The sequence below is a fragment of the Pongo abelii genome, chromosome 15 (assembly GCF_028885655.2).
Source record: "Pongo abelii isolate AG06213 chromosome 15, NHGRI_mPonAbe1-v2.0_pri, whole genome shotgun sequence".
Lineage (NCBI taxonomy): Eukaryota > Metazoa > Chordata > Mammalia > Primates > Hominidae > Pongo > Pongo abelii.
Window position 1 is genome coordinate 71,568,811 of NC_072000.2, and position 27,573 is coordinate 71,596,383.

The 27,573-nt window shown below is 37.7% G+C and overlaps 1 protein-coding gene across 1 annotated transcript; it reads left to right on the plus strand.

The window, feature by feature from the left end:
- The first annotated feature begins 252 nt into the window (after positions 1–252).
- On the plus strand, positions 253–27,512 carry EIF2S1 (eukaryotic translation initiation factor 2 subunit alpha). The gene is given in 8 exon segments (NM_001133534.1): positions 253–351; positions 4,661–4,902; positions 15,720–15,799; positions 17,729–17,880; positions 21,711–21,817; positions 22,648–22,745; positions 23,501–23,644; positions 24,364–27,512. Coding segments are annotated over 7 exon segments (948 nt in total). The 5' UTR covers positions 253–351; position 4,661; the 3' UTR covers positions 24,490–27,512.
- Positions 27,513–27,573: the final 61 nt, after the last annotated feature.

Below are 27,573 nucleotides of genomic sequence, written 5' to 3' on the forward strand. Positions count from 1 at the left end.
CTTTGAAAGAGGATTCATTCTTCAGAGGCAAGGAATCAGAGTCCTATGTCTTTCTCGCGCCTTGAAGGTTACTTAGCTAAAGCTAAGATAGCGAGAAACAGTACTTTTCAGGTCCTTCCATGATCTACATTCGTCCTTGTTCTCGGAGGACCCAGACTCTATGGTTAATGATGAAGAGGGGCCTCTATTCGTTCAGCGCTTGCGCATGCGAGGAGGTTCCGCATGCGCGGTGGAGTGAGCGAAGCGCACGCTGAGGAGGATCGGCGGCCGGTGAGGGAGAAGCAAGTCTGGTCTCTGTGATTGAAGAAGGCGGCTCTGGGCTCCATTGCGGGAATCACACACATACCTCAGGTGACTAATCCCAAGCTCGGTTTCTCCAGGAACTCACTTTGGTTTGTGTCCAGTGACATGGGTGTTCGAGAGCGGGTAGGCCCCGGGCTAACACCTCCCTTTCCCGTCCCTGCGCGGGAAGTGGCTGGACAGCACCGCCACCACCCGCGCTGTCGTGGGCCTCCTCGCCGGCTCCGTGTAGGTCATCCTGTGTTCCAGAGGAATCGTTGTTCGAGTAGAGGAATCTCGTGAAGGAAAGTGGGCCGAGTGGATTGTACAGCGTCTACAATATGCCGAAAGTGAGAATGCCATGACGATGGGGCGGCCTCGGGAGAACGCTGTGACACCGTAACTCTTAACCCCAGCTCAGGACGCTGAGCACTTTGCTTTTTCCAGGCCTGAGAATTCCATCTTTTCTTCTGCCCCAACAGTTCTACCAAAAATTTCCCCTGCTTCTCAGTGGAAACCAAACTGGACTCTTACCTGAGAAACCTGTGGGACGGGCACCGTGTTGGAAAGAGCGGGGTCCGAGTAGGTTTTCATCTGATAATTGAATGAGTCACCCCTTGAACCAAAACTAAATGAGACTTGAGTTTATTACTGTTACTATCAGTTTGTCGTATTTTGGCGACAATGAGAATAGAACTGTGTTAAGCATATGTTGGGTTAACTATGTTAGTTAAGCGTAACTAAAACCTAAGATAAGGAAATATTTTCGGGTTAAATACACAGTCATCCTGAGGTCTCTTTATCCTCAAAACTTAGGCTTTTTAAATTTTTATTAAGCAAAAAACATGGTTTCTTCGAGAAAAAGTACAGCAGAGAAGTCTTTATTTCCCCTCAATTGAGTTGTTATTCAAGGAACAATCTCTGTGTCAATAGTTTGGGGGTGACTTGTACAGAACTTTACTACCTATTCTTAGTTCATCTGGTGCCAAAAGATGTTGTCTCATGCACAGTAATGTTTGTAGAGATTTGGTGATAACTTTCTTTTTCAACTATAATGATGAAATAAAAGCTTTACTTATGTAGCACTCCCATACCAAGAACTAGCATTCAGAGAGCATTCCTAATACGTGTTAGATCCAAATTAGAATTATCACGAGAGTTGTCCCCATCACATAATAAATTTTGGAAAGGAATGTGAACTTCTGTATCCATTATAGCAGTTTGACCATGCACTGTTCTGAGAAAGAAGTCCTACCTACCATTTGTCCTGCAAAATAACTGACTATACAGGGTATTTGAAATTAGCCTGGAGTTTGGTTGATATATTTTGAAAGATGGCTGATACTTTTTACATCAGAACACATCAGAGTATTACAGCGTGTTGTGATATTGAGGTTCTGTGGGTTAAAGACATTCTGGATTTGATGTCGGATTACTTGAGTTTAGCTCCTGCGCTAGTACTTATTAAGCATTTGTTCTTAAGGAAGTATTATAATTTAGTGTTTCTGTTTCACCTTTCCTGTCCATTGCTTCACTGTGCCCTTTTATAGTACTTTGTATTGTAATTATTTGCTTGCTAGTTTGTTTCCCACTCTATACTTAATTACTTAGGTAAGAGTCTTTTTTTTTTCTTTTTTCTTTTTTTTTTTTTGAGACAGAGTCTCTGCTGCCCAGGCTGGAGTGTAGTGGCACGATCTCAGCTCACTGTAGCCTCTGCCGCTGGGTTCAAGGGATTCTCCTGCCTCAGCCACTATAGTAGTGGGATTACAGGTGCCTGCCACCACACCCAGCTAATTTTTGTATTTTTAGTAGAAATGGGGTTTCACCATGTTGACCAGGCTGGCCTCGAACTCCTGGCCTCAAGTGATCCACCTGCCTCGGCCTCCCAAAGTGCTGGGATTACAGGTGTGAGCCACTGTGCCAGGCCTAGTAAGAGTCTTTCTTGTTGTATCATTAGTGCTTAGTACATAGTAGCTACTGAAAAAAAAATTAACAAATTATTATATTACAAAATGGAAATACCTTATTTTTCTTTTAATATTTTATGTTTGACTGGCACATTATGGTTTTCAGAATGTTTTTACGTATACATGTGATACCCTCAGTAAACCTGTGATGTACATGGCACAGATGAGAAACTACAGTTCAAAGGATATTATCTTTCCCAAGCAGCCACTTCTAGTAAGTAGCAGAGCAAGGACTGGAACACAAGGCTAGAGTTGTTCCCCGAGTTTACCATGTTAATTGCCTGATTTGACACTTCTTGAGGACCAAATAAAATAAGTCAGAATGCTGTGAAAAAGATAAAGAGGTGAAGTCACCTAGTGTGACTTCGATATAGCCGAATGATTTTTTTAAGTTAAAAAAAAAATTTTAAGTTATTAGCATTTCATTAGGCAATATGTTCAAAATTTGTCAGCCAATATGCAGGTTTTTGTGGTATGGATTCATTTTGTATTTAACTACTGTCTGTCTTTACTATGAATAACATACCATCAACAGTATTCCATTACTTACCCTTTATGTTGCAAAGAGACTTGTGCCTCCTGAAGAAATAGTATTCATAGCCATATCCCTTCAGGATTCTCTTACACGATTGCCCATGTTTTTTAACCATCACATTAAGCCTTGCTTCCCCTAAAAGCATCACCTTTACTATTTGGAGAAACTTGGTAAGTAAATGTGGTTTTCACCTGTTAAATGTCTTACAACTGTTCCATACATTTCTGTTTATTTTGATGCCCAATTTGAAACTTTTTAGCTCTCAAATTTGAGAGCTTTAACATACACATATTCAACAACAGTTTCCCCACCCCCACCCCCGAAAAGTCCTGTTTAAAAACGAAACAACCAGTCAGCTGTTTCTTGGTGGGTAGTTCTGGCCATTGAATGTCTACTTCTCTTTATTTGCTAAATCCCTATTTTGTAGGGATTTTGTATTCCCTACAAAGAAATACAGCTCTGCTACTGTCATTAATATGCTGCTTTTTGTTGTTAAACAGATGAGTACTAATATTTTGCACTTATTGGTGTTATGGACTCTAGCACTGAATATATATATTAATGTTGCTTTTTAAGTAAAATGTTTCTAATTGTAATATATTTATGAATAGTTTTGAGAGAATATAGTCTTAACTGATAAGAGGACAGACTCTGGATCCAGACTTCATGGATTCAAATCCTGATTCATCACCTGTTAGCAGTATGTGAAAGAACAAGTAACTTAACCTGTGCTTCACTTTTTTAATCTATAAAATGGGGAGAACTAGGGAGAAAGTTGTACCACAAGGAGATAGGCAGTGGCCAGATCATATAGGATTCTGTAGGTAGTGAAAAGATACGTAAGTCAGTGGGAAGCCACTGAGAAGATATAGGCAGGTGCCAATTAATAAGTTATTATATGAATTTTCACAAGGTTTTCTTAGGCCTTTAAGTTCTGTTACTACCTATGTTTTGAGCAGTGACAACAGTGAAGGTTAACAGAAAAACATGAAAATCATCAGCCATGATTAGTTTGAGAGCTTCCTTTTTTAAATATGCTTCTACCCAGGTTATGATTTCAGGCTTGTGGATCATAAAAGGAGTAGTGCTGAAAGTAGGTTGGGTGGATCAAAGGGAATAATTGTAAATATCTTTAATGCTTGGAGGTTAAGAGAAACTTGGACTTTGTAGTAATGGAGATTAAAGCTATTCTCAAGATTAGGTATACCTATTCAATAAAAGAAAGGAATATTTGGGAGTATTGGGGATAGGAGAAGCTAGACATTGTGAATTCAAGGAAAAAGAATTATGAGAGGAGGATGCATTTTAGTTTATTTTGTGATTAAAATTTTTTTAGTTTTTGTTGCTTTGACATGTGACACTGTAATTTTGGCTATAATAAATGACAGAATGTATCATTTGGTATATTGGTTAGGATTTAGGTAGAAAATTTTTTCCTTTATATAGTGAGTGGTAGCATATACAATGTTTGCTCACTTCGGCAAAGAGTAGCTTTAGTTTTCTGATTAGTTATAATAGTGATGCTTCCCGTCATTTGATATGCCTTAAAGTAGTATTTTACTCTTGAGGTATTCCTTTAATCCTTAGGTCTTGGAGTACTTTATAGATGGTCATTATTTTTTATGATTCCTCTGAAACTAAAGGCAGAGAATCACCCAAGCATTACAAAAATGTTGAGCAAAATAAAAATTAAAGCTTGGTTCCTGAACATTATCTGTTTTCTGGTACCACTTAAGAAGTTTCAAAGGATGAGAAGACTAAGACTAATAACTATTTTTTTCTTCATCTTTTCTTTCAGTGGCAGGATGTGGAAATTGATTTTTTTTTTTTATTTTCACCTTAACTGAACACTTATTTAATTCTTTTGTTTAAATTGCAGAATGCCGGGTCTAAGTTGTAGATTTTATCAACACAAATTTCCTGAGGTGGAAGATGTAGTGATGGTGAATGTCAGATCCATTGCTGAAATGGGGGCTTATGTCAGCTTGCTGGAATACAACAACATTGAAGGCATGATTCTTCTTAGTGAATTATCCAGAAGGCGTATCCGTTCTATCAACAAACTCATCCGAATTGGCAGGAATGAGTGCGTGGTTGTCATTAGGGTGGACAAAGAAAAAGGTAAGTGAGAAAAATATCTGTAATATAAGTTTCAGATTTAAAATGGTTTATTTAAAAATACATTTTTTTGTAAATTGCATGCTGCAGCTTAAAAAAAAAAGCTCCTTTTATACTTAAACCTTTTACATACAAAGTTGTTAAAAAAGGATGCCAATTAGCTATCTAAGCAAGATCTCTTAATAGTAGTTTAATTAGTACATCCTAGGATTTTATGGATCAGATAACTTGAATTTTATTTCTAGTGTTTATCAGGATCTTGGTAATTGACTCATGGTAACCAAACTTGGAGACAGATAAGTCAGAGTACTGGTTCATTTACATTGGTAGGCCTGAATATGTTGGATGCCTTTTTCTTGATTTAAAGCTAAAATAGTAATGAGATCACTGGGTAAGCATGAAAATGGGGCAAATGGATTTTAGGAATCTTTTATATAAGCTTTGAAAAAGCAATATACTATGCGTGTATATACACACCTGAAATCCAACATTGTATATCTTGCTGGTAATTAGAATGTTTGCATCTACCAGATCCTGTGGTATCTTTCAGACAGTTTTGGATGAGCATTCATTTTTTACTTATTGGATGCCTTTTCTGGGCCCCATGTAAATCATCACCTTTGTGAATACTGTTTTTTTAAACATGGTATACAATACCATTACGTAGGTTTTAGTTTCAGCCATCTTACTATAATTTGTTAGGCGTTAGTTTTAGGTCATTAGTTACCATCATTCTGAAAGGCTTCATATCAGTCACCTTGATTCAACTTATCCTTCTGAATCTCCTCAGCCGTCTAGTTTACTGATACTTTCTCACTTCTGCAAGTGATTAATTTTATACATACTGACATTTTAATTTTTTTTATTATAGCCTTAGTTGATACATAGATTTTGAGGATGTCTTATGCCTTAGGTAGTGACTGCTACTTAGCACATGGATTGTTTTAAATGTTTTGCTATGACTTAGCTATAGCCCCGCCCAAAATTATTAAACTACTTTGAGACTATTTGTTAAACTTAGGTAAGTCTTCACATCACTGTCCTAGTAGTACCTAAAGTAGTGTCTAATCTTGTACTTTTTTTTTTTTTAAGAGTTGGGGTCTTGCTCTGTCACCCAGGCTGCAGTGTAGTGGTATGATTATAGGTCGCTGCAGCCTTGAACACCTGTGTTCAAGTGTTCCTCAAGCAGTCCTCCCAAGTAGCTGGAACTACAGGCATGTGCCACCCTGCCCAGCTAACTTTCTTTGTAGAGATGGGGTCTTACTGTGTTGCCCAGGCTAGTCTTGAACTGGGCTCAGGTGATTCTCCTGCCTTGGCCTCACAAAGTACTGGGATTACAGGTGTGAGCCACTGTGCTCAGCCTTCTTTTTCTATTGTATAAAATATACACAAAAGGAGGAATCGAATATGTTTTTAGTTGCAATCAGAAAACATATGGAATGGCATACTTGCTTATGTGCAGTAGATACATGTAAAGATATTTCCATAGCGTTTGTTTTTATGGCATTAACTAAAACCAGGAAATGACCAAAATGGGGACTGGTTAAATAAATCAGTACAAATGCGTGCAATGCAATTTTGTGCAGAATGAGATCTGAATATTCTGATATGGAAGATCTCCAGGATAGGATGAGAAAAAGCAAAGTGCAAAAGAGCCTGTAGAGAGGATTCATTTTGATACTAGAGAATTATGTCCTCCTAGACAAACCTTTCAACGTAAATGCCATAAACCCTGAACAAGTATGAAAAATAACTACCTAAAGACAATGAGAAGCAGCCAAAAGCAGGCCAAAATTGAAAATTTGAAGGTGAGTCGACACTTACAAGAAAGGATATGTTTTCTGTTTTACACCTTTTTTTTGACCTAAGTACATGCTGAAGACAGCTTCAAGCCAGGCAGCTAAGGTTCTAGCAGAAAATTTATGGTCTTATTGGCTTTAGAACTGGAGGTGAGAGTTCTAGACAACCATAATAGATGGAAACTGATGGTGATAGTGGTGAGTATTAGAGAAAGGAGGCGGCAGGCACAAAGGGAGATCCCCTAAGTCTATATAAATTCTTCCCAAATCTCTGGTTTGTCCCTGAACTACTGAAACACAGGGTGGACTCAAGTAGCCTAATAGGGAAAAAATCTGAACAGATTTCAGTTGCTTACCATCTGGGGAGACAGAGCTTATAGTTTTGAGTTCAGATTCTGACTGCCTGCTAAAACAAAAAATCTGTATTCTTTTTTTTGGGGGGATGGAGTCTCGCTCTGTCGCCAGGCTGGAGTGCGGTGGCGCGATCTTGGCTCATTGCAACCTCCGACTCCCAGGTTCAAGCGATTCTCCTGCCTCAGCCTCCAGAGTAGCTGGGATTACAGGCACGCACCACCATGCCCAGCTAATTTTTGTATTTTTGGTAGAGACGGGGTTTCATCATGTTGGCCAGAATGGTCTTGATCTCCTGACCTTTTGATCCACCTGCCTTGGCCTCCCAAAGTGCTGAGATTACAGGCGTGAGCCACCACGCCCAGCCAAAATCTATTCTGAAGAGGAACATACGGGAATCCAGAGTCTTTGCCACAGGTCCGGGATACAATGCAAAACTGCTAACCATACAAATAAATGGGAAAATATGACTCATACAGAAGAGAAAAGCAACTAATGGAGACTGACCCAGAGATGATCCAGGTGTTGGGACTACCAGACATGGCTTTAAGGCAGACATTGTAACTGCTCAAGCACATTAGGGAAATATGCTTGTAAGGAATGAACAAAGTGAAATCTCAGAGAAATTAGAAACTTCCACAAAGAACCACAGTCAAGTGTCGCTTAATGACAAGAATACATTCTGAGATAACGTATCATTAGGCAGTTTTGTTGTGCAAGCTTCATAGAGTGTACTTACACAAACCTAGATGTATAGCCTACTACACACCTAGGCTATATGGTATAGCCTATTGCTCCTAAGCTACAAACCTGTACAGCCTGTTACTGTATTGAATACTGTTGGCAGTTGGCACGATGGTATTTGTGTATCTAAACACAGAAAGGGTACAGTAAAAATACAGTAGAAAAGATAAAAAAAAATAGTATACCTATGTAGGGCACGTAGCATGAATGGAGCTTGCAGGACTGAAAGTTGCTCTGGGTGAGTCAGTGAGTGAATGATGGGTAGGTGTGAAGGCCTAGGACATTACACTACTGTAGACTTTAGAAACACTGTACACTTAAGTGACACTAAATTTATAAAAACTAAATGCACTACATCACTAGGCAGTAGGAATTTTGCAACTCCATTATAGTCTTATGGAACCGCCATTGTATATGCAGTTCAGTGTTGAACAAAATATCATTATGCAGTTGCATGACTAAATATAAATTCTAAGGCTAGACGCAGTGGCTCATGCCTGTAATCCCAGCACGGTACTTTGGGAGGCTGAGGCAGGTGGATCACTTGAGATCAGGAGTTCAAGACCAGCCTGGCCGACATGGCAAAAACCCATCTCTACCAAAAATACAAAAATTAGCCGAGTGTGGTGGCATGCACCTGTAATCCCAGCTACTTGGGAGTCTAAGGCAGGAGAATCGCTTGAACCCGGGAGGCAGAGGTTGCAGTGAGCTGAGGTCGTGCCACTGCACTCCAGCTTGGGCAAGAGTGAGACTCTTGTCTCAAAAAAAAAATATATATATATATATACATATATATATATGTATATATATATTCTAGAAATGAAAGAGGAGAGAGAACTGAAAATAGATTTGAAGAAATAATGGCTAAAAGTTTCCCTTATTTGTGGCCCAGAATTGTGTATCTAAAGGTAATATTCAACAATAAAGGACAAAATGAAAACATTTTTAGGTAAATAGAAACTAAAGACATGGCCGGGCGTGGTGGCTCGCACCTGTAATCCCAACACTTTGGGAGGCCATGGTGGACACGTTGCCTGAACTCACAAATTCAAGACCAGCTGGGGCAACATGGAAAACCCTCATCTCTACAAAAAATACAAAAATTAGCTGGGCATGGTGGTGCGCCCTGTAGTCCCAGCTACTCGGGAGACTGAGGTAGGGGGATGGTTTGAGCCCAGGAGGCGGAGGCTGCAGTGAGCCAAGATTGCACCACTGCACTCCATCCTGAGTGATAGAACCAGACCTTGTCTCAAAAAAAACAGAGAGAGGTAAAGGAAGTTCTTTAAGCTGAAGAGATGTGATGACCTGACATGGAAAATATATAGGTAAATGTAAAAGACTAGTTTTGCCCTTCTTAGTTTCTTTAAAAATATATTTAACTAATTGTCTCATTTGTGCCCGTGGGATTGTAATCTACAGAGGTGACTGAGTGATGACACAGGCCAATGCCCTTGAAAGAAAACTTTTACTACTTATATTGCCTGAGAGAAGGGGGCTTGATGTGCCATGCAGGGCTACATGGGGAAGCACTAGTTTTAGTCAGGAGTCACAAGGAACTAGGGGAAAAAGTAGGTCAGAGTTTTTGTTGGAGTTTTCTGCAGGAAAAGCAAGGCAGAGCAGCGTAAACGGCTTGCAGTTGGCTAGTGTGAATGCTTTTGGCGGGCCTTGGGGCATAAGGACTGCCCTGCTTGTCTAATACCTGGCCCTTGACTTACAGCAGGGAGAATTTTGGCTTGGTGTGTGAGTTTATGGGCTCCAGATTGGCTGCTCTGCATAAGAAAGGCATGCTACCAGGCAAGCCCTTTGCTGACTCCTCCCCACCTGATGGAGGGGCAGTCTCTCCACAAATGTCAGAGCCTCAAGAATACAGAAAATAAGAAAATATTTAGTTACTACTAATAATATTAATAATAAAATATATAGTTATACAGTTGGCTCTGTGATTAATGGATGCCAAATAGTTAAATATAGAAGCTAAGAAAACAGAATACTGTTTAAAGCAGACTTAGTACACTTGACAACTTAATCACAAAGGCCAGGAGGTGTGGGGTAAATAGATCTAAATGATTCTTAACGATTCTTACATTTTATGTGCAGTAGTAAAATTAAAAGGTTAAGGATGTATATTGTAAATTCTAGAACAACCATTAAAATAAATAAGCCAGTTGCAATGGTCTGTGCTTGTAGTCACAGCTGTTCGGGAGGCTGAGGTGGGAGAGTCACTTGAGGTCAGTAGTTCAAGAGCAGCCTGGGCAACATAGTGAAACTATCTCTAGAAATAAGTAAAATACAAAATACACTATTGTAAAAGCCAAAGATATATTAAAATGGAATTCTAGAAAACATTAACCTAAAAGAAAACTCAAAAGAAAAAAACAAAAACCAGAAAGAACAAATAGAAAACAAATACCTAAAATGTAGGTATTCAATTATTCAGTTATTGATATAACTGAATTCATTTATATCAGTAATTAAATGTAAATCAAGTAAATATTCCAGCTAAAAGGCAGAGATTGTTAGGATGAATTAAAAAGCAAGACTCGACGATAATCCTGTCTACAAGAGATATACTTGGTTGAAAATAAATGGATATAGAAAGAGATCTTATGCAGACAATACCTTAAGGAGACGGTGTATATTAATATTAGATAAAGTAGATTTAAAGACACGGTATTTTCAGATTTAAACAGGGATATTTTGTAATGATAAAGGGTCAATTTGTTAGCAGGAAAACAACAGTCATCACTGTGTATGTGCTTAATAATAGAGTTCAAAATATAAAGCAGAAATTGAAAGAATTCAAGAGAGAAATAGACAAATCTATAATCATAGTTGGAAGTTTGAACAAGCTCTGAACAATTGGTGAAACAATTAGACAGATCAGTGAAGACCTTGACTTGTTCGATACTTAGAACACTGCACCCAGAAAAGGCAAAATACACATTGTTTTCAAGTGTGCATGACATTCACCAAGATAGACAATAAGGTGAGCTATAATATTAATACAACTCTAAATAAATGTCTAAGGGTTGGAATACAAATATGTTCTCTGATCACACTGGAACTAATTTTGAAATCAGTGTCATTATATCTTGGGAGAGAAGAGTTTGCAGTATTAAATAAGCCCTTCCAAATAATTCATATATTAAAGCCTTAGGGGAAAATTTATAGCTTTAATTAGTTATATTAGAAAAGAATAAAGATCTAAAACAGTTATCTAGGCTTTCGTTTTAGAAGATAAAAGAAGGGAAAGCTAAACTTAAAGTTGCCGAGACCAGCTCTGTTGGGGAGACCCTAACCCAGCGGCACTAGAGGAATTAAAGACACACACACAGAAATATAGGGGTGTGAAGTGGGAAATCAGGGGTCTCACAGCCTTCGGAGCTGAGAGCCCCGAACAGAGATTTACCCACATATTTATTAACAGCAAACCAGTCATTAGCATTATTTCTGTAGATATTAAATTAACTAAAAGTATCCCTTACGGGAAATGAAGGGATGGGCCGAATTAATTGCAGCAGGAACACGTCCTTAAGACACAGATCACTCATGCTTTTGTTTGTGGCTTAAGAATGCCTTTAAGCAGTTTTCTGCCCTGGGCGAGCCAGGTGTTCCTTGCCCTCATTCCTGTAAACCCACAACCTTCCAGCTTGGGCGTTAGGTCCATTATGGACATGTCGCAGTGCTGCAGAGATTTTGTTTATGGCCAGTCTTGGGGCCAGTTTATGGCCAGATTTTGGGGGGCTTGCTCCCAACACAAAGTAAGTAGAAGAAAAGAAATAATAAGGATAAGATAATCGGTGAAAATAGAGTACCAGAAAATCAGAGAACAGTATCAAAGTTAAAAACTTGTTTTTTGTTTTTTTAAAAAAGAGCAAAATTGATAAACCCCTATTTAGGCTGATGAAGAAAATGAAAGAACACAAATTACCAATCTCTGGAATGAGAATGGGGTTATCACTGCAGATGCTACAGACATTTAAAGGCTAATAAGGGAATATCATTACCAGTTTTCTGCCAGTCATCTCAACAAATCAGGTGAAATTAGTGAATTCCTTGCAAAATTTTACTTACTGAAACTGACCAATATAAAATAGAAATTTTGAGTGTCCTATATGTTAGAGAAATTGAATTTATTGTAAAACTTTTCATCAAGAAAATTCGGTCCTGACCAGGCACAGTGGTTCATGTCTGTAATTCCAGCACTTTGGGAGGTTGAGGTGGGCAGATTGCTTGAGCCCAGGAGTTCAAGACCAGCCTGGAAACATGACGAAAGCTCGTCTCTACAGAAAATAGAAAAATTACCCAGGCATGGTGTTGTGCACCTCTAGTCAGTTCCAACTACTAGAGAAGCTGAGGTTGGAGGATTGCTTGAGCCCAGGAGAACAAGTCTGCAGTAAGCCGAGGTCATGCCACTACACTCCAGCCTGGGTGACTAAGACCCTGTCTCAAAAAAAAAGAAAACTCTAGGCCAGATGGTTAAATTGATGAGTTGTATCAGACATTTAAGACAGAAATAATATGAGTCTTAATAAAATTTCAGAAAATTAAGGAGGTAGGCCAGGCACTGTGGCTCACACTTATAATTCCAGCAATTTCAGATGCTGAGACAGGAGGATCGCTTGAGGTCAGGAGTTCAAGACCAGCCTGGCAATATAGGGAGACCCCATCTCTATAAAAATTTTTAAAAATTAGCTGGGTGTGGTGGTGTGTACCTGTAATATAGTTCCAGCTACTTGGGAGGCTGAGGTGGGAGGACAACTTGAGCCCAGGAGCTTGAGGCTGTAGTGAGCTGTGATCACACTGCTGTACTACAGCCTGAGCAACAGAGCAAGACTGTGTCTCCCACCAAAAAAAAAAAAAAAAGTTAAGGAGGTGGGAACACTTCCGAAATACAGCATGTGGTGCTTAATGACAAGGATACATTCTGAAAAATGTCTCATCATGCAAATATCATAGAGTGTGCTGCTTACATAGACCTTGATAGTATAGCCCATACACACATGGGTTGTTTAGTATAGTCTATTATTCCTAGGCTACAAAGCTGTACAGCATGTTACCATACTGATTAGGTAGTTGTAACACAGTGGTAAATATTTGTGTACCTAAACACAGAAAAGGTACAGTAAAAATACAGTATTATAATCCTAACAGCACTACTGCTATATATGCAATCCATTGTTTACTGAAATGTTATGCAGTGCATGACTAATTTTATAAGGCCATCATAACCCTGATAAGAAAACCCAACAAAGACATGTTTTTGTAAAAAAGCAAATTACTGACCAAATATGTGATTAGCATAGATAAAACAATTAATAAAATATGTTTTTCAAATCCAACAATGTATAAAAAGGATAATAAAGCATGACCAAGTGGAGTGTATGGAATGCCAGTTTGGTTTAACAGTCATAACTTTATGTTGGCTGGGCATGGTGGCTGAGGCCTGTAATCTCAGCACTTTGGGAGGCCTAGGTGGGGGGGATCACTTGAGCCCAGGAGTTCGAGACCAGCCTGGGCAACATAGCAGGACCCCACCTCTTTTGTTGTTTCTCACTTATTTAAAAAAAAAAATTTAAAAATTTATGTGTGCTTTTATATGATCAGTTAATTAACAAAAGTACAAAGGCAGCTGATCAAAGAAAAAATTATCTTTTTAACAAATGGTGCTGGGACAACTGGATGTCCATATGCAAAAAAGAACCTCAATTCAAACACCTCACCTTATATAAAAGTTAGCTTAAAATGAATCATAGATGTAAATGTAAAATGTAAACTTGTAAGTACCTCTAGAAGAAAACAGGAATCTTTTTGACCTTGGATTAGGCAAAGATTTCTTAGATAGCACACTAAAAGCATTATCCATGAAAGGAAAAATTGATCAATTGGACCTTATCAAAATTAAGAACTTATGTTCTTTAAAGACACTATAAAGAGAATAAAAAGACAAACCAGCATATTTTTAAAACTCTTGAACAACCTAAAAAATCCTGTATCTAGGCTGGGAGTGGTGGCTCACGCCTGTTATCCCAGCACTTTGGGAGGCCAAGGTGAGCAGATCATGAGGTCAGGAGATTAAGACCATCCTGGCCAACATGGTGAAACCCCATCTCTACTAAAATACAAAAAATCAGCTGGCGTGGTGGTGCTTGCCTGTAGTCCCAGCTACTCAAGAGGCTGAGGCAGGAGAATCACTTGAACCTGGGAGGCAGAGGTTGCAGTGAGCGGAGATTGCGCCACTGCACTCCAGCCTGGCGACAGAGCGAGACTCCATCTCAAAAAAAAACAAAAAACAAACAAAAAAACCTGTATCTAAACCATCAGTTTTTAAAGGAGCAAAAGTTTTGAATAGACACTTTGCCAAAGAAGATAATTGGATAGCAAATAGGCACATGAAAAGATGTTGAACATCATTAGTCATTAGGAAAATGCAAATTAAAACCACAGTGAGATGCCACTGCACAATCAATAGACTGACTTTTTAAAAATCAGTTGAGAGACATGGAGCAGTTCTAACTGCTCCACATTGCTTATGGGAATGCAGAGTGCCACATTCAGTTTGGGAAAGTTTGGCAGATAAAATTAACATGTACTTAATATATAACCCAGCTGTGCCATTTCTAGGAAAATTTATGTTCACAAAGAAACTTGTATCCAGTTTTTAGTGGCTTCAGGGGTGATGGAACTTGATTTTGGTGGTGGTTAAATGACTGTTCTTTTTTTTTTTAAACACAAAGAACTTAACACTAAAAGTGGTGAATTTTACTATATGTAAGTCATACCATTTTTAATGAAAAAGAATGCTCAGAATCTGAAATAAAATCAGTGTATATGAACAGAATACAGGAGGAAAACTATAACCATTTTAATAGATGTGAAAGAGCATTTGACAAAATTTGTCACCCATTCATAATAAGTCAGCAAACAAGAACTAAAAGGGAATTTCCTAATCTGATAAAGGATGTCTAGAAAAACACCACAGACGTGCTGTCCTCCAGTATTGAGAACAAGACATTCACTCTCACCACTGTTACTCAGCATTGTACTGGAAGTCATTGCCAGGCACAGGTTTGTAGATTTCAGCCATTTTTGGCTATTTGACGTTGACAAGTTACTTAACCTTTCATGGGTTTTAGTTTCTTCAGGTTAAAAAGATTGGGGGGGCTGTGGGAAAGAGGGTGATAATCTACCATGCAGGATTGTTGTGAGGGTTCAAGGAGATGTTTAAGCACCTAACATAGTTACTTGTATATGGTAGTCATACAGTAGATTAGATAGTTTTAATTTGTTCAGTGTGTGTTTGTGTGTGTGTGTGTGTGTGTGTGTGTGTGTATCTTCTGTGACGATAGCCTCTTTCCTTAAACTAAGTGAACATCTTAGTGAATTCCTATTCTGGAGAAGGAAAAGGAAGAAATAGGGGAAAGATAGGCATTTGACTAGCTTTCATTTGGATAATTGAAAATTATTAGTTCTCTCCAGTAAGGTAATGGAGAATATATAATTACCTGATAATAAAAATTTATTTCTGAAAACAGTTCAGAATCTCTCATCTTGTACAGATTGAGTATCCCTTATCCCCAAATCCAAAATGCTCCAAAATCTGCAACTTTTTGAGCACCAACATGACACTCAAAGGAAATGTTCATTGGAGCATTTCAGATTTTGGATTTTCAGATTCGGGATGCTCTAACTAGTAAATACATTGCAAATATTCCAAAATCTGAAATCCAAAACACTTTTGGTCCCAAGCATTTCTGATGAGGGATACTCAGCTTTGTAATACTTATGCAGTATTTTGTTGATATGATTTTAGTAGGAAATAATTATAAGTATGCCAATCAAACACTTAATTTGGTCTTCAAAGCTGGTTACAATAGTACAGTGGCACCTGGACAGAGATAATTTTTTCACAATTTTTTTGTACAGGATATATTGATTTGTCAAAAAGAAGAGTTTCTCCAGAGGAAGCAATCAAATGTGAAGACAAATTCACAAAATCCAAAACTGTAAGTTGATCTTTGAGTCAAATTAGTCCACTATCTGTGTGTTTAATAATTTGAAATCTTAATTTCATACTGCTACTACCTTAAAGTATTGCTTATGATCTAATATTCTCAAATTAGTACTAGAAGTGTTTTGAAGCCATTTTAGGTTAGATTAACTGTGGGTGACTTCAACTGGTTTAACTTGTTTCCAATTGGAATGCCTCATAAAATACGGGGTTTTTTTGTTTGTTTAAATAGAAATGAGGTCTTGCTATTTTGTCCAGGTTGGTCTCAGACCCTGAGCTTCAAGTGATCCTTCAGCCCCACAAAGTGCTGGGATTACAGAAGTGACCCAATGCACTTGGCCAAAATACAGTTCTTGATTTTCAACCCTGTTCTGGGATGAGGGTAACAGAGACAACCAGCTGTTATATGTTAAGAATGAACAGGGGTTTATAAAATGTCTGTGAATCTGGGAAAGCAAGGCAGAGGCCTGTTACTAGTTTTGGGGTTTTTTCCCCCTCCACTAGCGTGTTAGGATTATTTCTTTTTACTTTCTTATTTTTGCTATTACTTCCTTATTTTTGCTATTACTTCCTGCTTGTCATCCACAGTAAGCACCAGCAAAGCAAAGATAGCCATTTAATTTCTTCACATTTCTTCTGTCAGTATTTCTCTTTTCTCAGGTCCTGTTTAAGTTATCCTTCATCCTCTACATCCTCAGTTCTGTGCGTGTGCGTGTGCGTGTGTGCATGCGTGCGTGCGTGCGTGCATGCGTCACAAAGTCTTGCCCAGACTGGAGTGCGGTGGCGCAATCTCAGCTTACTGCAACCACCTCCTCCTGGGCTCAAGCGATCCCCTCGCCTCTGCCTCCCGAAATGTTTGAGATTACAGGCGTAAGCCAGTGTGCCCAGCCTATCCTTAGTTCTTAGTGGTACTGTTTGTATTGCTTCTGTTTTCTTTGTCCTTCTCTGGTGTCTGTTCTTTTCTGCCATGAGTGTTTCTGTCCTCAAGATAAAATATCAAAAAAAAAAAAAGTTTCAATGAAGAGATTTTAAAAAATCTTGCTTAATCCCAGTAAGAAAGAAAATAAAGGTCTAAAAGCCATCAGTTACCCAAATCATTTCCTTTGTTTTACTGCTGTATTTACAGTTATGCAGTGTGGTTATACATTTGAAAACACTGTCAGTAAAATATCTTCTTAATAAACTCTAGGACCTTACCACTTAGAATGTAGTCTCTAAACTAGCAGCATTGACATCACCTGACTATTTTTTAGAAATACAGACTCTCAGGTCCCACTAACTTTTGAGAAGCACTTTTCTGGGAAAATTCCATATTTTTTTGTCTCCTTAGGATATTGTTAAAATGACTGCGTTAATAGATCTTATCGAGATGTTAAAATGGAAGATTTATTCAGTGTCAGTACCTTTTCTCACTCAATTTTTATGTGTAACTATGGTGAAGACCTTAATTCTTTTTATCTACACCCTATGTTAATTTTAGGAGGTAAGAAAAAGTTAGGCAGGTGGGTAAGATGACAGAAAAAAAAAATTTTATCGTGATTCTGTCCTCATGGAGTAATAATAACTTGTATTTGTATAGCCGTTTTCCATTTATAGTGTCTGGTTTCTATATATTTGATCTATGCGAGCAGTCTCTGTAGTAAGGAGAGATGCTAGTTTCTTCTTTTTCCAGAGGAGGAAGCAAGTTCAGAGATACTGTGTTACTGTCAACACTTGATCCAGGTCTTAGGACCCTAAATTGTATACTATCTCTACTTTTTATACCCACTTAAAGTGAGTACTTCCCTATGGAGAAACAACTTGCCTGGAGATCTTTTATTGTTAAGGAATTATTGTAGCCAAATTATGTTACTTACTAAAATGTAAAAATATTTTTTATAGATCTCTTATCTTTGAATTGTTGAGCTTTTCATTTTATTTCTAGGTTTATAGCATACTTCGTCATGTTGCTGAGGTGTTAGAATACACCAAGGATGAGCAGCTGGAAAGCCTATTCCAGAGGACTGCCTGGGTCTTTGATGACAAGTACAAGAGACCTGGATATGGTGCCTATGATGCATTTAAGCATGCAGTCTCGTAAGAATACCTTCTTGACTCTCCTTCTACCTTGATATCACAACTCTTGGCCCAATATTTAACAGCATAGCATCCATGTATAAAATACTTGCCAAATTTAGATTAAAATATTTTGTATTGGCCAATAAATGGGCCAATCCTATATGGTCAAGTCTGTGTAGTTTTATATATCATAGTTATGTAGATTCATAAACCATATGGTTTATCTCACACATTTTCCGTTCCTAGTTATTGTCCTAAGTGGCTATAGGACTAAGGAGCATGTCTCACCAAAAACTATAACCTCTTGTTTTCTCTACCTCTTTTGACTCTCCTTTGACTTTCAGCCCACACCACTTTAGCCAGTCTTCCATGTAGCCTTAGCCTGGGCCTTACTATCACCAGGATTTGCTCTGCCACTAAAATCTTTAATTCACAGTTTCTGTTCTTTTGCCCCTGCCTCCTATTCATCTAGCTCCCAGTTGGTCCTATTATTTGTCATCTTAATTCTGTATGTTAGGCTCTGATTCTAAACCTTTTTTCTCCCTGTCTTTTCACCATTTCCTGCCTTCTCTTTCTTATCCAACATCGGCACACCATGATACATCATTTTAACGCCTTTCTTGCCATTATTGTGAGCTTTTGCCTTGTTTTTCCTTCCATCCATCCAGCCTTGGATCGATGTTCCTGCCTTCTCTGTACTTGTAGACTGCTGGGTGCTGCTAGGAAAAATCAATCTTGCAGGTTGGTCCACTGCATATTCATGCTCTCCAGCCTCAGCTGTTCCACATTCTCTCTGCTCCTGGTCAGTTCTTCTGTAGTGGCTATTTTAGAGCTTTTCCACGTTCTTCCTCAGAAAACCACTCTATCCCTGTTCCCTGCCTCTTGGCTGGTATGCTCACTACCTGTTTTATTTTATAAAGAAAATAGAAACCATTGCACAAGAACTACTTTTCCACTGTCTCAACAAACTTACATATCTCCGTCCCACCTGTCATTTCTTCCTATGCTGCTGTCACTGGAATTTGTGTCCTAATTGCTCTCAAACTAGTCTTGCCACCTATGCCCAGCTGCTGCTCAGAGATCTCTGTTAGTTACTTTTTCTCTTGGGTCACCTTTCCCTTTATTGGTTTTGTTCCATCAGCATAAAAATATCTCTAGTTTCTTCCATTTATACTATAAAACACACTTCTCAACTTTTCCTGTACTTTCTCTTGGAGCAAACACTGCGTCCTCTGCTTTTAACAGCCACAGTTGGCTGTGCGTGGTGGCTCATGCCTGTAATCCCAGCACTATGCGAGGCTGAGGTGGGAGGATTGCTTGAGGCCAGGAGTTGGAGACCATCCTGGGCAGCATAGCAAGACCGCCATCTCTAAAAAAAAAAAAAAAAAATTAAAAGTAGCCAGGTGTGGTAGCATGTGCCTGTAGTAGTCCCAGCAACTTGGGAGGCTGAGGCAGGAGGATCACTTGAGTCCAGTGGTTTGAGGTTTCTGTGAGCTGTGATTTGTGATTGCACCACTGCACTCTAGTCTGGATGGATGACAGAGTGAGACCTTGTCTCTCAAAAAAAAAAAAAGAAAAAGCCAGACTCTTTCAGTTCTCTATACTTGCTGTTTCTTGACCTCCCTCTCCTTACTAAACGTTAAGAGTTAGAGGGGGGAAAAAAGAGAATGAGTAGGACCCAGGACCATTAAGAGTCCCCCAGAAAGCCAACTCATCGGGGGTTCCAAATCCCTTCAAGTTTATTCTCATGTGACTTTTTTTTTGGTATATCATGTGGTAGAAAAGGTGGGAATAGTAATAATGATAACTAACATTTATATAATTCTAACAACAACCTGTGGTGTAAATGCCATTATTATCCTTTTCTTACAGTTGAAGAAATTGAAGCTGAGATTAAATAATTTGTTCAAGGTCACACAGCTAACAAATCATAGAGCCAGGCGGTATTCAAACGCATGCATTCTGGCTTCATCCAGAGTTTGCACTATTAGCCATTAAACACAACTTTATATTTCTGTCCTGCAGTCCTCAGTACATTTCTTAACTTGTCTCAACTGTCATCATCTGGCTTCTTTAGTTACCTCTTCAACTTCTAACTCCAGCAACCCCTTGTTACCACTAAGCCTTGGCGTGTGTTATTCCCTTTTCCTTAGCACTCTTTTCTTGCTTCATTCATGTCGGGACTGTCCAGATTTAACTAATGCTAGTTCTTTGCATTTTTTTTTAATTACATAAAATTTCTGACATAGTTGGAAACAATGTTTTACCTTTCCAGACCTATTTTCCTCACTTATCAGTGATAACCACTATTCTGAAATTATGTGTCAATATCATTTGTTTTTATTGTTTTACTACATATGTGTCTATAATCATTTTTTATTTAAAATGTAACCTATTGTATCTTTTTGTAGCTTGCATTTTTACATATAAGCCTATTATTAAGCAGGATTCCCCCACATTGATAGATGTATACTTGATCCATATTAATCTCTATATAGTATTTCATTGTGAGAATATGCTTTATCTGTTCCTCTATTAAGAGTTGTTTAGGTAATTTTCCCTTTTGTCCCATTTGTCAAACAGGGCTGTGATGAATAGTGTATGTGTCTCTATATGTAGTTGTTTGAGAGTTTCTAATTTATATGCCTAGGAGTGGAATTGTTGGGTCATAGGATTGATTATATATCTTTAAACTGACTTGGTTTCACCAAATTATTCTTCAAATTGATTCTACAATTTATATTCCCTCTAGCATTTGTATAAGTATTCCTGTTTGCCCTCATCCTTGCCACAATTTGGTATATATCTGATTTTTTTTTCTCCTTTTTCTAGTCTAATGAATTCACAGTAGTATCTTTTGATTTGCATACTCCTGATTGTTGGAGAGGTCAACAGTTTTTCATGTTTATTAACCATTTGTATTTCTTCTGTGAAACATCTGTTCACCTCATTTGCCCATTTTCTGTTTATCATCTTGTTTCTTATACATTTATGTTGGTTGTCTTCTCGTTACTTTATGTTAGCTGAGTAAAAGTTCCCTCCACCCAAGTTCTCTTGCCTTTTATTCCCAATAAGACCCCTTGCTTATTAAGCCTGATGCTTGCTCATGCTATTCCTTTTTTATATGACATAAATTTCTTTTTTTCTTTTTAATAGAGATGGAGGTCTTGCTATGTTGCCTAGACTGGTCTATGAACTCCTGGTCTCCAGTGATCCTCCTGCCTCAGCCTCCCAAAGTGCTGGGATTACAGGCATGAGCCACTGGTGCCCAACCTTATGTATCATAACTTTTTTACAATAGTTCTACCTTTACTTTTTACAGTGCTACTCCTCTTTTAGTCTTTATTTCATATTTTCATTTGCTCACTCATTCAACAAACATGCCAGTTAATAAGACCCTGGTCCCTGTCCTGTGGCACTTAGGAGGGTCAGATGAAATGCTACTTTTTGCATGAAGCCCTTCCTGACCTCATTAACTGGAAGTAATACCTTTCTGTCCTGATGCCCACAGATGTACTGTTACATTTAAAAGTTTTTCCATGTTTTTTTTTCTATTCAAGCTAGATTATAAACTCCTTGAGGCAGGGACAGCTAATTGCATGGAAGTAATCAACTGTAGTAGAATATCAGATGTGTTAGGCATTAAATTGCTTGTTTTAGTCAGATCACAAAAATTTTGATTTCACTAATAATCAGTTGGGGTGTAAGTGCAAAGCTAAGATTTGAATTCTAATTGTGACACTAAAGCCTGTGCTTAACTACTATATGCATTGTTCCATGGTGTTTGGTTTCACGTTTATCAGTAATATAACCTTGACCTTTTGTTATTTATTTATGTTTTTGACCAGAGACCCATCTATTTTGGATAGTTTAGATTTGAATGAAGATGAACGGGAAGTACTCATTAATAATATTAATAGGCGCTTGACCCCACAGGCTGTCAAAATTCGAGCAGGTAAATGATTTTTTAAATGATTTTTACAATATTTTGCATGCATCAAAAAAGCTATTAAATAATGAGACTTACAAAAGAATATGTTGCTACATCAACATCTATAAATTTTTCTAAATGTTTGTTTTTTATAACAAAAGCTTAAGAAATTATTTTGGCTTCTGAATCATAAAATTTATATATTGAAACAAGTAGAAACAGTCTTGTGAGTTCAGCTAACCTAAAGGTAGCCCTTTTTTAAAAAAGAGGGGTTTGATTGTTTTGTTTTAGTGCATACTTTAAAATATTCCAAATTTCTACAAAGATGGGACATACCATGCAGAATTTTCTCCAACTAGCCTTTTCCACCCAGTGTATCATAGGTACCCTTACATTGCAGAACATAGGAATCTTTCTCATTCTTTTTTATGCTGGGTAATGTTTCATAGAACAGATAAACCTTAACATAAACCAGTCCCCTCTTGATGAACATTTAGGTTGTGCCAGTTTTCTCACAGTTACAAAAAAATGCTACAAATTAGCACCCTTATATTATACATACTTAACCATTTACACAAATGTTCTTCAAGACAAATTCCTAAAAGTAGAATTTCTGAGTCAAAGGGTAATGCAATTTCTAAACCGTTTTAGATAAGTTGCAGTTATTGTTATATTCCATCTTTACCACACTCCTCCTTACCTCCACTTTATAAATAAGGAACTGCAGTATAGAGAGGTTGGATTCAAGATAAGTATTTGAATACTAATATATCTGCCACGTGTTTGATTTCCTTTAAACTTTTAAATATTTTTTGCATTTTTTGGTATCAACTTTTAAATTTTTGTAATTGTAGATATCGAAGTGGCTTGTTATGGTTATGAAGGCATTGATGCTGTAAAAGAAGCCCTAAGAGCAGGTTTGAATTGTTCTACAGAAAACATGCCCATTAAGGTGAGTCGTCAGTTGTCTCCCTCCCTGCTGAAATGCTCACCTAAACCAAATAGGATCTTTGATCTTTGTTTCTTTTTTTTTTTTAAATCACATTTCATAACAAAAGTGGGTTTTTTACTCTTAAAATTGAGCAGCGGTTCTTGGTAATGTTTCTAGATGTTTGTGATTTATGTTTAGGTTTTTTTGTTTCTACTGTTACTATCACAGTGGATGGAGATTCCTATTGGTAGAAAGCCAGCGATGCCAAACCTCCTTTACAATAAAGAGTTGCTGTGCCCAAAATACTGATAGCACTTTAAAAAAGAGTAACACTTTCTTCTGTCTGTACACATACAAGTTTTATGAGGTTTGATCAGAATCTTTCATTAGTGATAAAATTAACTGGATGGCTGTAACTCAGAAGGATTCTTCCATCAGTTTAGTTCAGAGACAAATTATCCATTATACTGATGATAATTGCAGTTAATTTAGCCACCAAAGATACACAGAAATGATAATTCTTTCTATTCAGTATTGCAGTGGACTGTTTATACTATTGCATTAGATCCCTGTATTGATTTGCTTTTGCTACATTAACAAATCACCCCAAAACGTAATTGCCAATTCTGTAGGATCCTAAATTACTGTCCTGTAGAATTGGCAATTACGTTTTGGGGTGATTTGTTAATACAGCAGATTAATAAAATCTCAAGCATCCTAATGGTTGTGGGTTCTGTAGGTACATTCATAATTGAATTTTTGTCTTTCTCTTTTAGATTAATCTAATAGCTCCTCCTCGGTATGTAATGACTACGACAACCCTGGAGAGAACAGAAGGCCTTTCTGTCCTCAGTCAAGCTATGGCTGTTATCAAAGAAAAGATTGAGGAAAAGAGGGGTGTGTTCAATGTTCAAATGGAGGTGAGATCAATAGATTCATTTTTAATAATGACTCAGGAGGTTCCTAAAAGGAGTTCTTGTTAGGTAAATAAGAGCTGTTGGCCTTGGAATGTCATATTGTAGGATGGTCATTCAGGCCTTTGATCACTAATGGTGTTAGGGTCACCCCCTGCCCCCAGCCAGGGGGAAGGGAATAAACAATATAAATGAGAAGTTTTTTTATGGTTTGAATTTGGATGTGGCATGTCGAAAATTTGATCTCAGAATTGGGGGGAAAAAAAAAGTTGTCTCCTGTCTTTTCTTTGTCCAACAGGAAAGAAATGTGTGTGCGTGCGTGTGTGTGTGTGTGTGTGTGTGTGTTATGGTTCCTTCTATGGAAAGGACTAGTAAGCTAGTAAGTAGTAGTTTGAGCCTGGAAGACAGGTTTTTTTTTAACAGGACGTCTATTTGTGGTCTTGAAAGATACAGCCACTGGGGTTATTTCATGTTTTCAGTTTTAGCTTATAAAAATGACAGAAAATAATTTTCCATTTTAATACATACATCCTTTTTCTATACTATTCTCATAAGTTTCACCTATTATTTATGTAATGGAGTTTATTGCTGATAAAAAGTGAACAGATATGACAGAGTTGTTAGAAAAGTGTTGAAGAGAGAAAATATTAGGCAGTAATAGTATTGAAGTTAAATTTGTATAGTATTTACTACTTCAGTTTGAAATTATACTTCTGCTTCCACAGCCCAAAGTGGTCACAGATACAGATGAGACTGAACTTGCGAGGCAGATGGAGAGGCTTGAAAGAGAAAATGCCGAAGTGGATGGAGATGATGATGCAGAAGAAATGGAAGCCAAAGCTGAAGATTAACTTTGTGGGAAACAGAGTCCAATTTAAGGAACACAGAGCAGCCCTTCCTGGCTGTAAATCCTAGACTTGAAAGTTTTCCAGTACTGAAAACTTCAAAGCTGAATATTTTTTATTTCTAAGTATTTAAATGTTCTAACAGATCAGAATGTGAAATGCCCTCCTAAATGTCAGCTGTTGTCACACAGTAGCTTCAACATTTTGAGCATTTTTAAGGGAGTGGCCTCATTTCACTAGAGACAAATCTTTAAGAATAGTTCTAAAATTGGGCTTGTGATTTCCATTTCTGATGTCTCCAGATTGGCACCCCTTTCTAGTTCAATGCCTCACGAGATTTACCAGGGGCATCCAAGGCAAACAATCCCAATCTTTCTATATAAAATGTATTCAAGCAAACATCAAATAAATTTCTGGGATATTTAACTATAGGCTTCTTCCTTCTTGTCACCAGTTAAAAGCATTTTGAATACTAAGACCCTAATTCTTTTATCTTTATTTTAGTCTTGATGTGGAACTGTAGGAGCAGGTGAATAAAGGATCTCTATAACAGATCCTTTCAAAAGAAGAGTTTAGAGAAAATAAATTTAACTTTAACCACAGTGAAAGTTGACCCTTAGCGGGACAAAGCCTTAAAATGCAATGAAAGAATTAGATTGGTTCTGTGCCTTTTATCTATTTGAGATTGATGACAACTTGTGTGAGAGAATTTATCACACCACGTCCTTATTGGAATAATAAGCTACTTGCCTTGAGTTTATAATTCAGGGTGGTAAAGTATGTTTTTAAAATTTAAAAAGCAGCTGCATTTTTTATTTAGTTGGAGTATCACCCAATTTTTGATTTTTATTGCTATTAAAATATCCACTAGGTGCCACCTAGAGCTCCAGTTCTTTATAACAAAACAGGGATCTGTCTGAACACTTACTGTTTTTTTTTTTTTTTACATGTTTCCATCATTTCTGTCTTCAAGAACTAAGTACATAGTAAGTTTCATAGGTAACACATTATTTGAAGTTACAGCTACAGTAGTCAGGTGTATAAAATCTTGAGTTGCTTTGGTCTGCTTGTCTTCATAAATTTATTCTCTTACAATACTTGGGGTACCAGTTGTATTTAATTTTATTCATTATCCCTAGATAGCTATTAAGATACTTAGATTAGACCTAACCCACCACAGTCAATCCAAGACTAGACTACTCAATATTAAAGGGTCTGGAAAATAGAAGAGTGTGTTGGGCAGATAGTTTGTACCATTTATGAAGGTTTGTTCCTTTGTTAAATTTAGCAGCCTGTACTAGCTTTTGAAATCCAGAAGTTTTAACTTCCAGTGGCTGGTTTCTGAGAGAGTGCCATGATTGCTAGCCAGCATTCCACATTGGGAATATGTAGAGGAGAACCTGGATGTACTTAAGAGTGGCATATAATTTTCACTTCTGTCTGTTGAGGCATCAAAAAAACAAGTTTAGAAAGCTGGCAACATGAAGAATGCATTCAAAATATAACAGGTGCTCCTTTGTTGTACACAGAGGAATTTTTTCTTTTGTTTACTGAAATTTGTTATACTTCAAAAGCCATAACTTGAAAAATACTGGTGGCGTCGATGGTGAGTGATTTTTATCCCACATGGGCCTTTTGCTCAGTTCCATGGCAATTTTGTAAATTGACCCTAGCCAGAGAAAGGAAAAGAACAAACAAAACTTAAAGTATTCATACACCTTGCTAACCTAAAAGACAGCAGGGACAAGATACATATGAGGACAAGTTATACACCCAGTTCTGAATAACTTGAACAGGCTTGGCAAAGAAGTAAGTTTATCCAAATCTTTAATTTCTGCCAGGCATGGTAGCTCATGCCTGTAACCCTGGCACTTAAGGGGCCAAGGCAGGAGGATCACTTGAGGCCAGTGAGCTGTGATCACTTCAGTGCACTCCAGTGCACTCCAGCCTGGGTGACAGGGCAAGATCCTGTCTCAAAAAAAAAAAAACAGAAATCTTGAATCTCCCATCAAAGCCTTTTCACTAAAAATACAATTTCATCTATTGCCTACTGTACCTTTCATTGATGTCAAGTGGCTATCAATTCATATAGCTGAAAATTAGTGATAGTTTGGGTCTCATTTATGCATAAATTAATTGAAAATCAGTAATGGCCAGGAAGAAATAGGAATATTCAAACCACTTTTTTTCTTTTTTTTTTGGCAAATGGTGTTATATTGCCTGGGCAGGTCTCGAAATCCTGGGCTCAAGCTGTCCTCCTGCCTCTGCCTCTATAAGAGTGTGAGCCACCATGCCCCCCCACCCAAACCATTTTTCATATCAGTTATAGCAAAACAAGACAAACCAGTTCTTAAGTGAATAATGTTCAAAGATGGACCCATAGAGACATGCTAAGCAGAACGGTTATTACTCAGCTGCCATACTCCAGCCATTCTACTTTTACACCAAGAACAAAATGGCTAGAGATTTTTTTAAAAATACAAAGCTAGTACCTTGCCGAGACTTGTTCACTGATTTGCTCCAACTCCAAGGTAATGGTCATCTACTTTGCAACCTATGGAGATCCTGATAGCTCCCATACAATGTGAGGCACACTTTTGCCAATTTGGAGGCAGGAAGCCATCAAACTAAATGTAGTTTAATTCAGATAAACACCTATCGATATTCAAAAGGCAAAACAAAAAAACTAATTCCAGGGACATTAGACCTTGGTGAAATGCCAAATGGAAAATGGTGCTTTAAAAGGTAGTGTCTTACCATATAAGGAATAAGTAAAATATTAGCTTGTGATTTCTCCTTATTCAGGTCAATGTTTTAGACACGACTAACAAGGGACAGTTCAAACTATTTAAGAGAACAAATTTTTACTTAAGCACTTTGAAGTATCCACTCCCCTTAAATGTAAGTTATATATTTTATCTGTTGATCAAGGGGAGGTCCAAGCATTTGTACTTGGCAAGAATGCTGGCAATAGCTTGTGCCAGATTACTGTATAAACTTGAAAGTAATAAAAATGTTCTTTAAAAGTATTGTATGATACAGACTTTTCACTACAGATTAACCTCCCAACTGGTGAAGTTTCTTGGTACC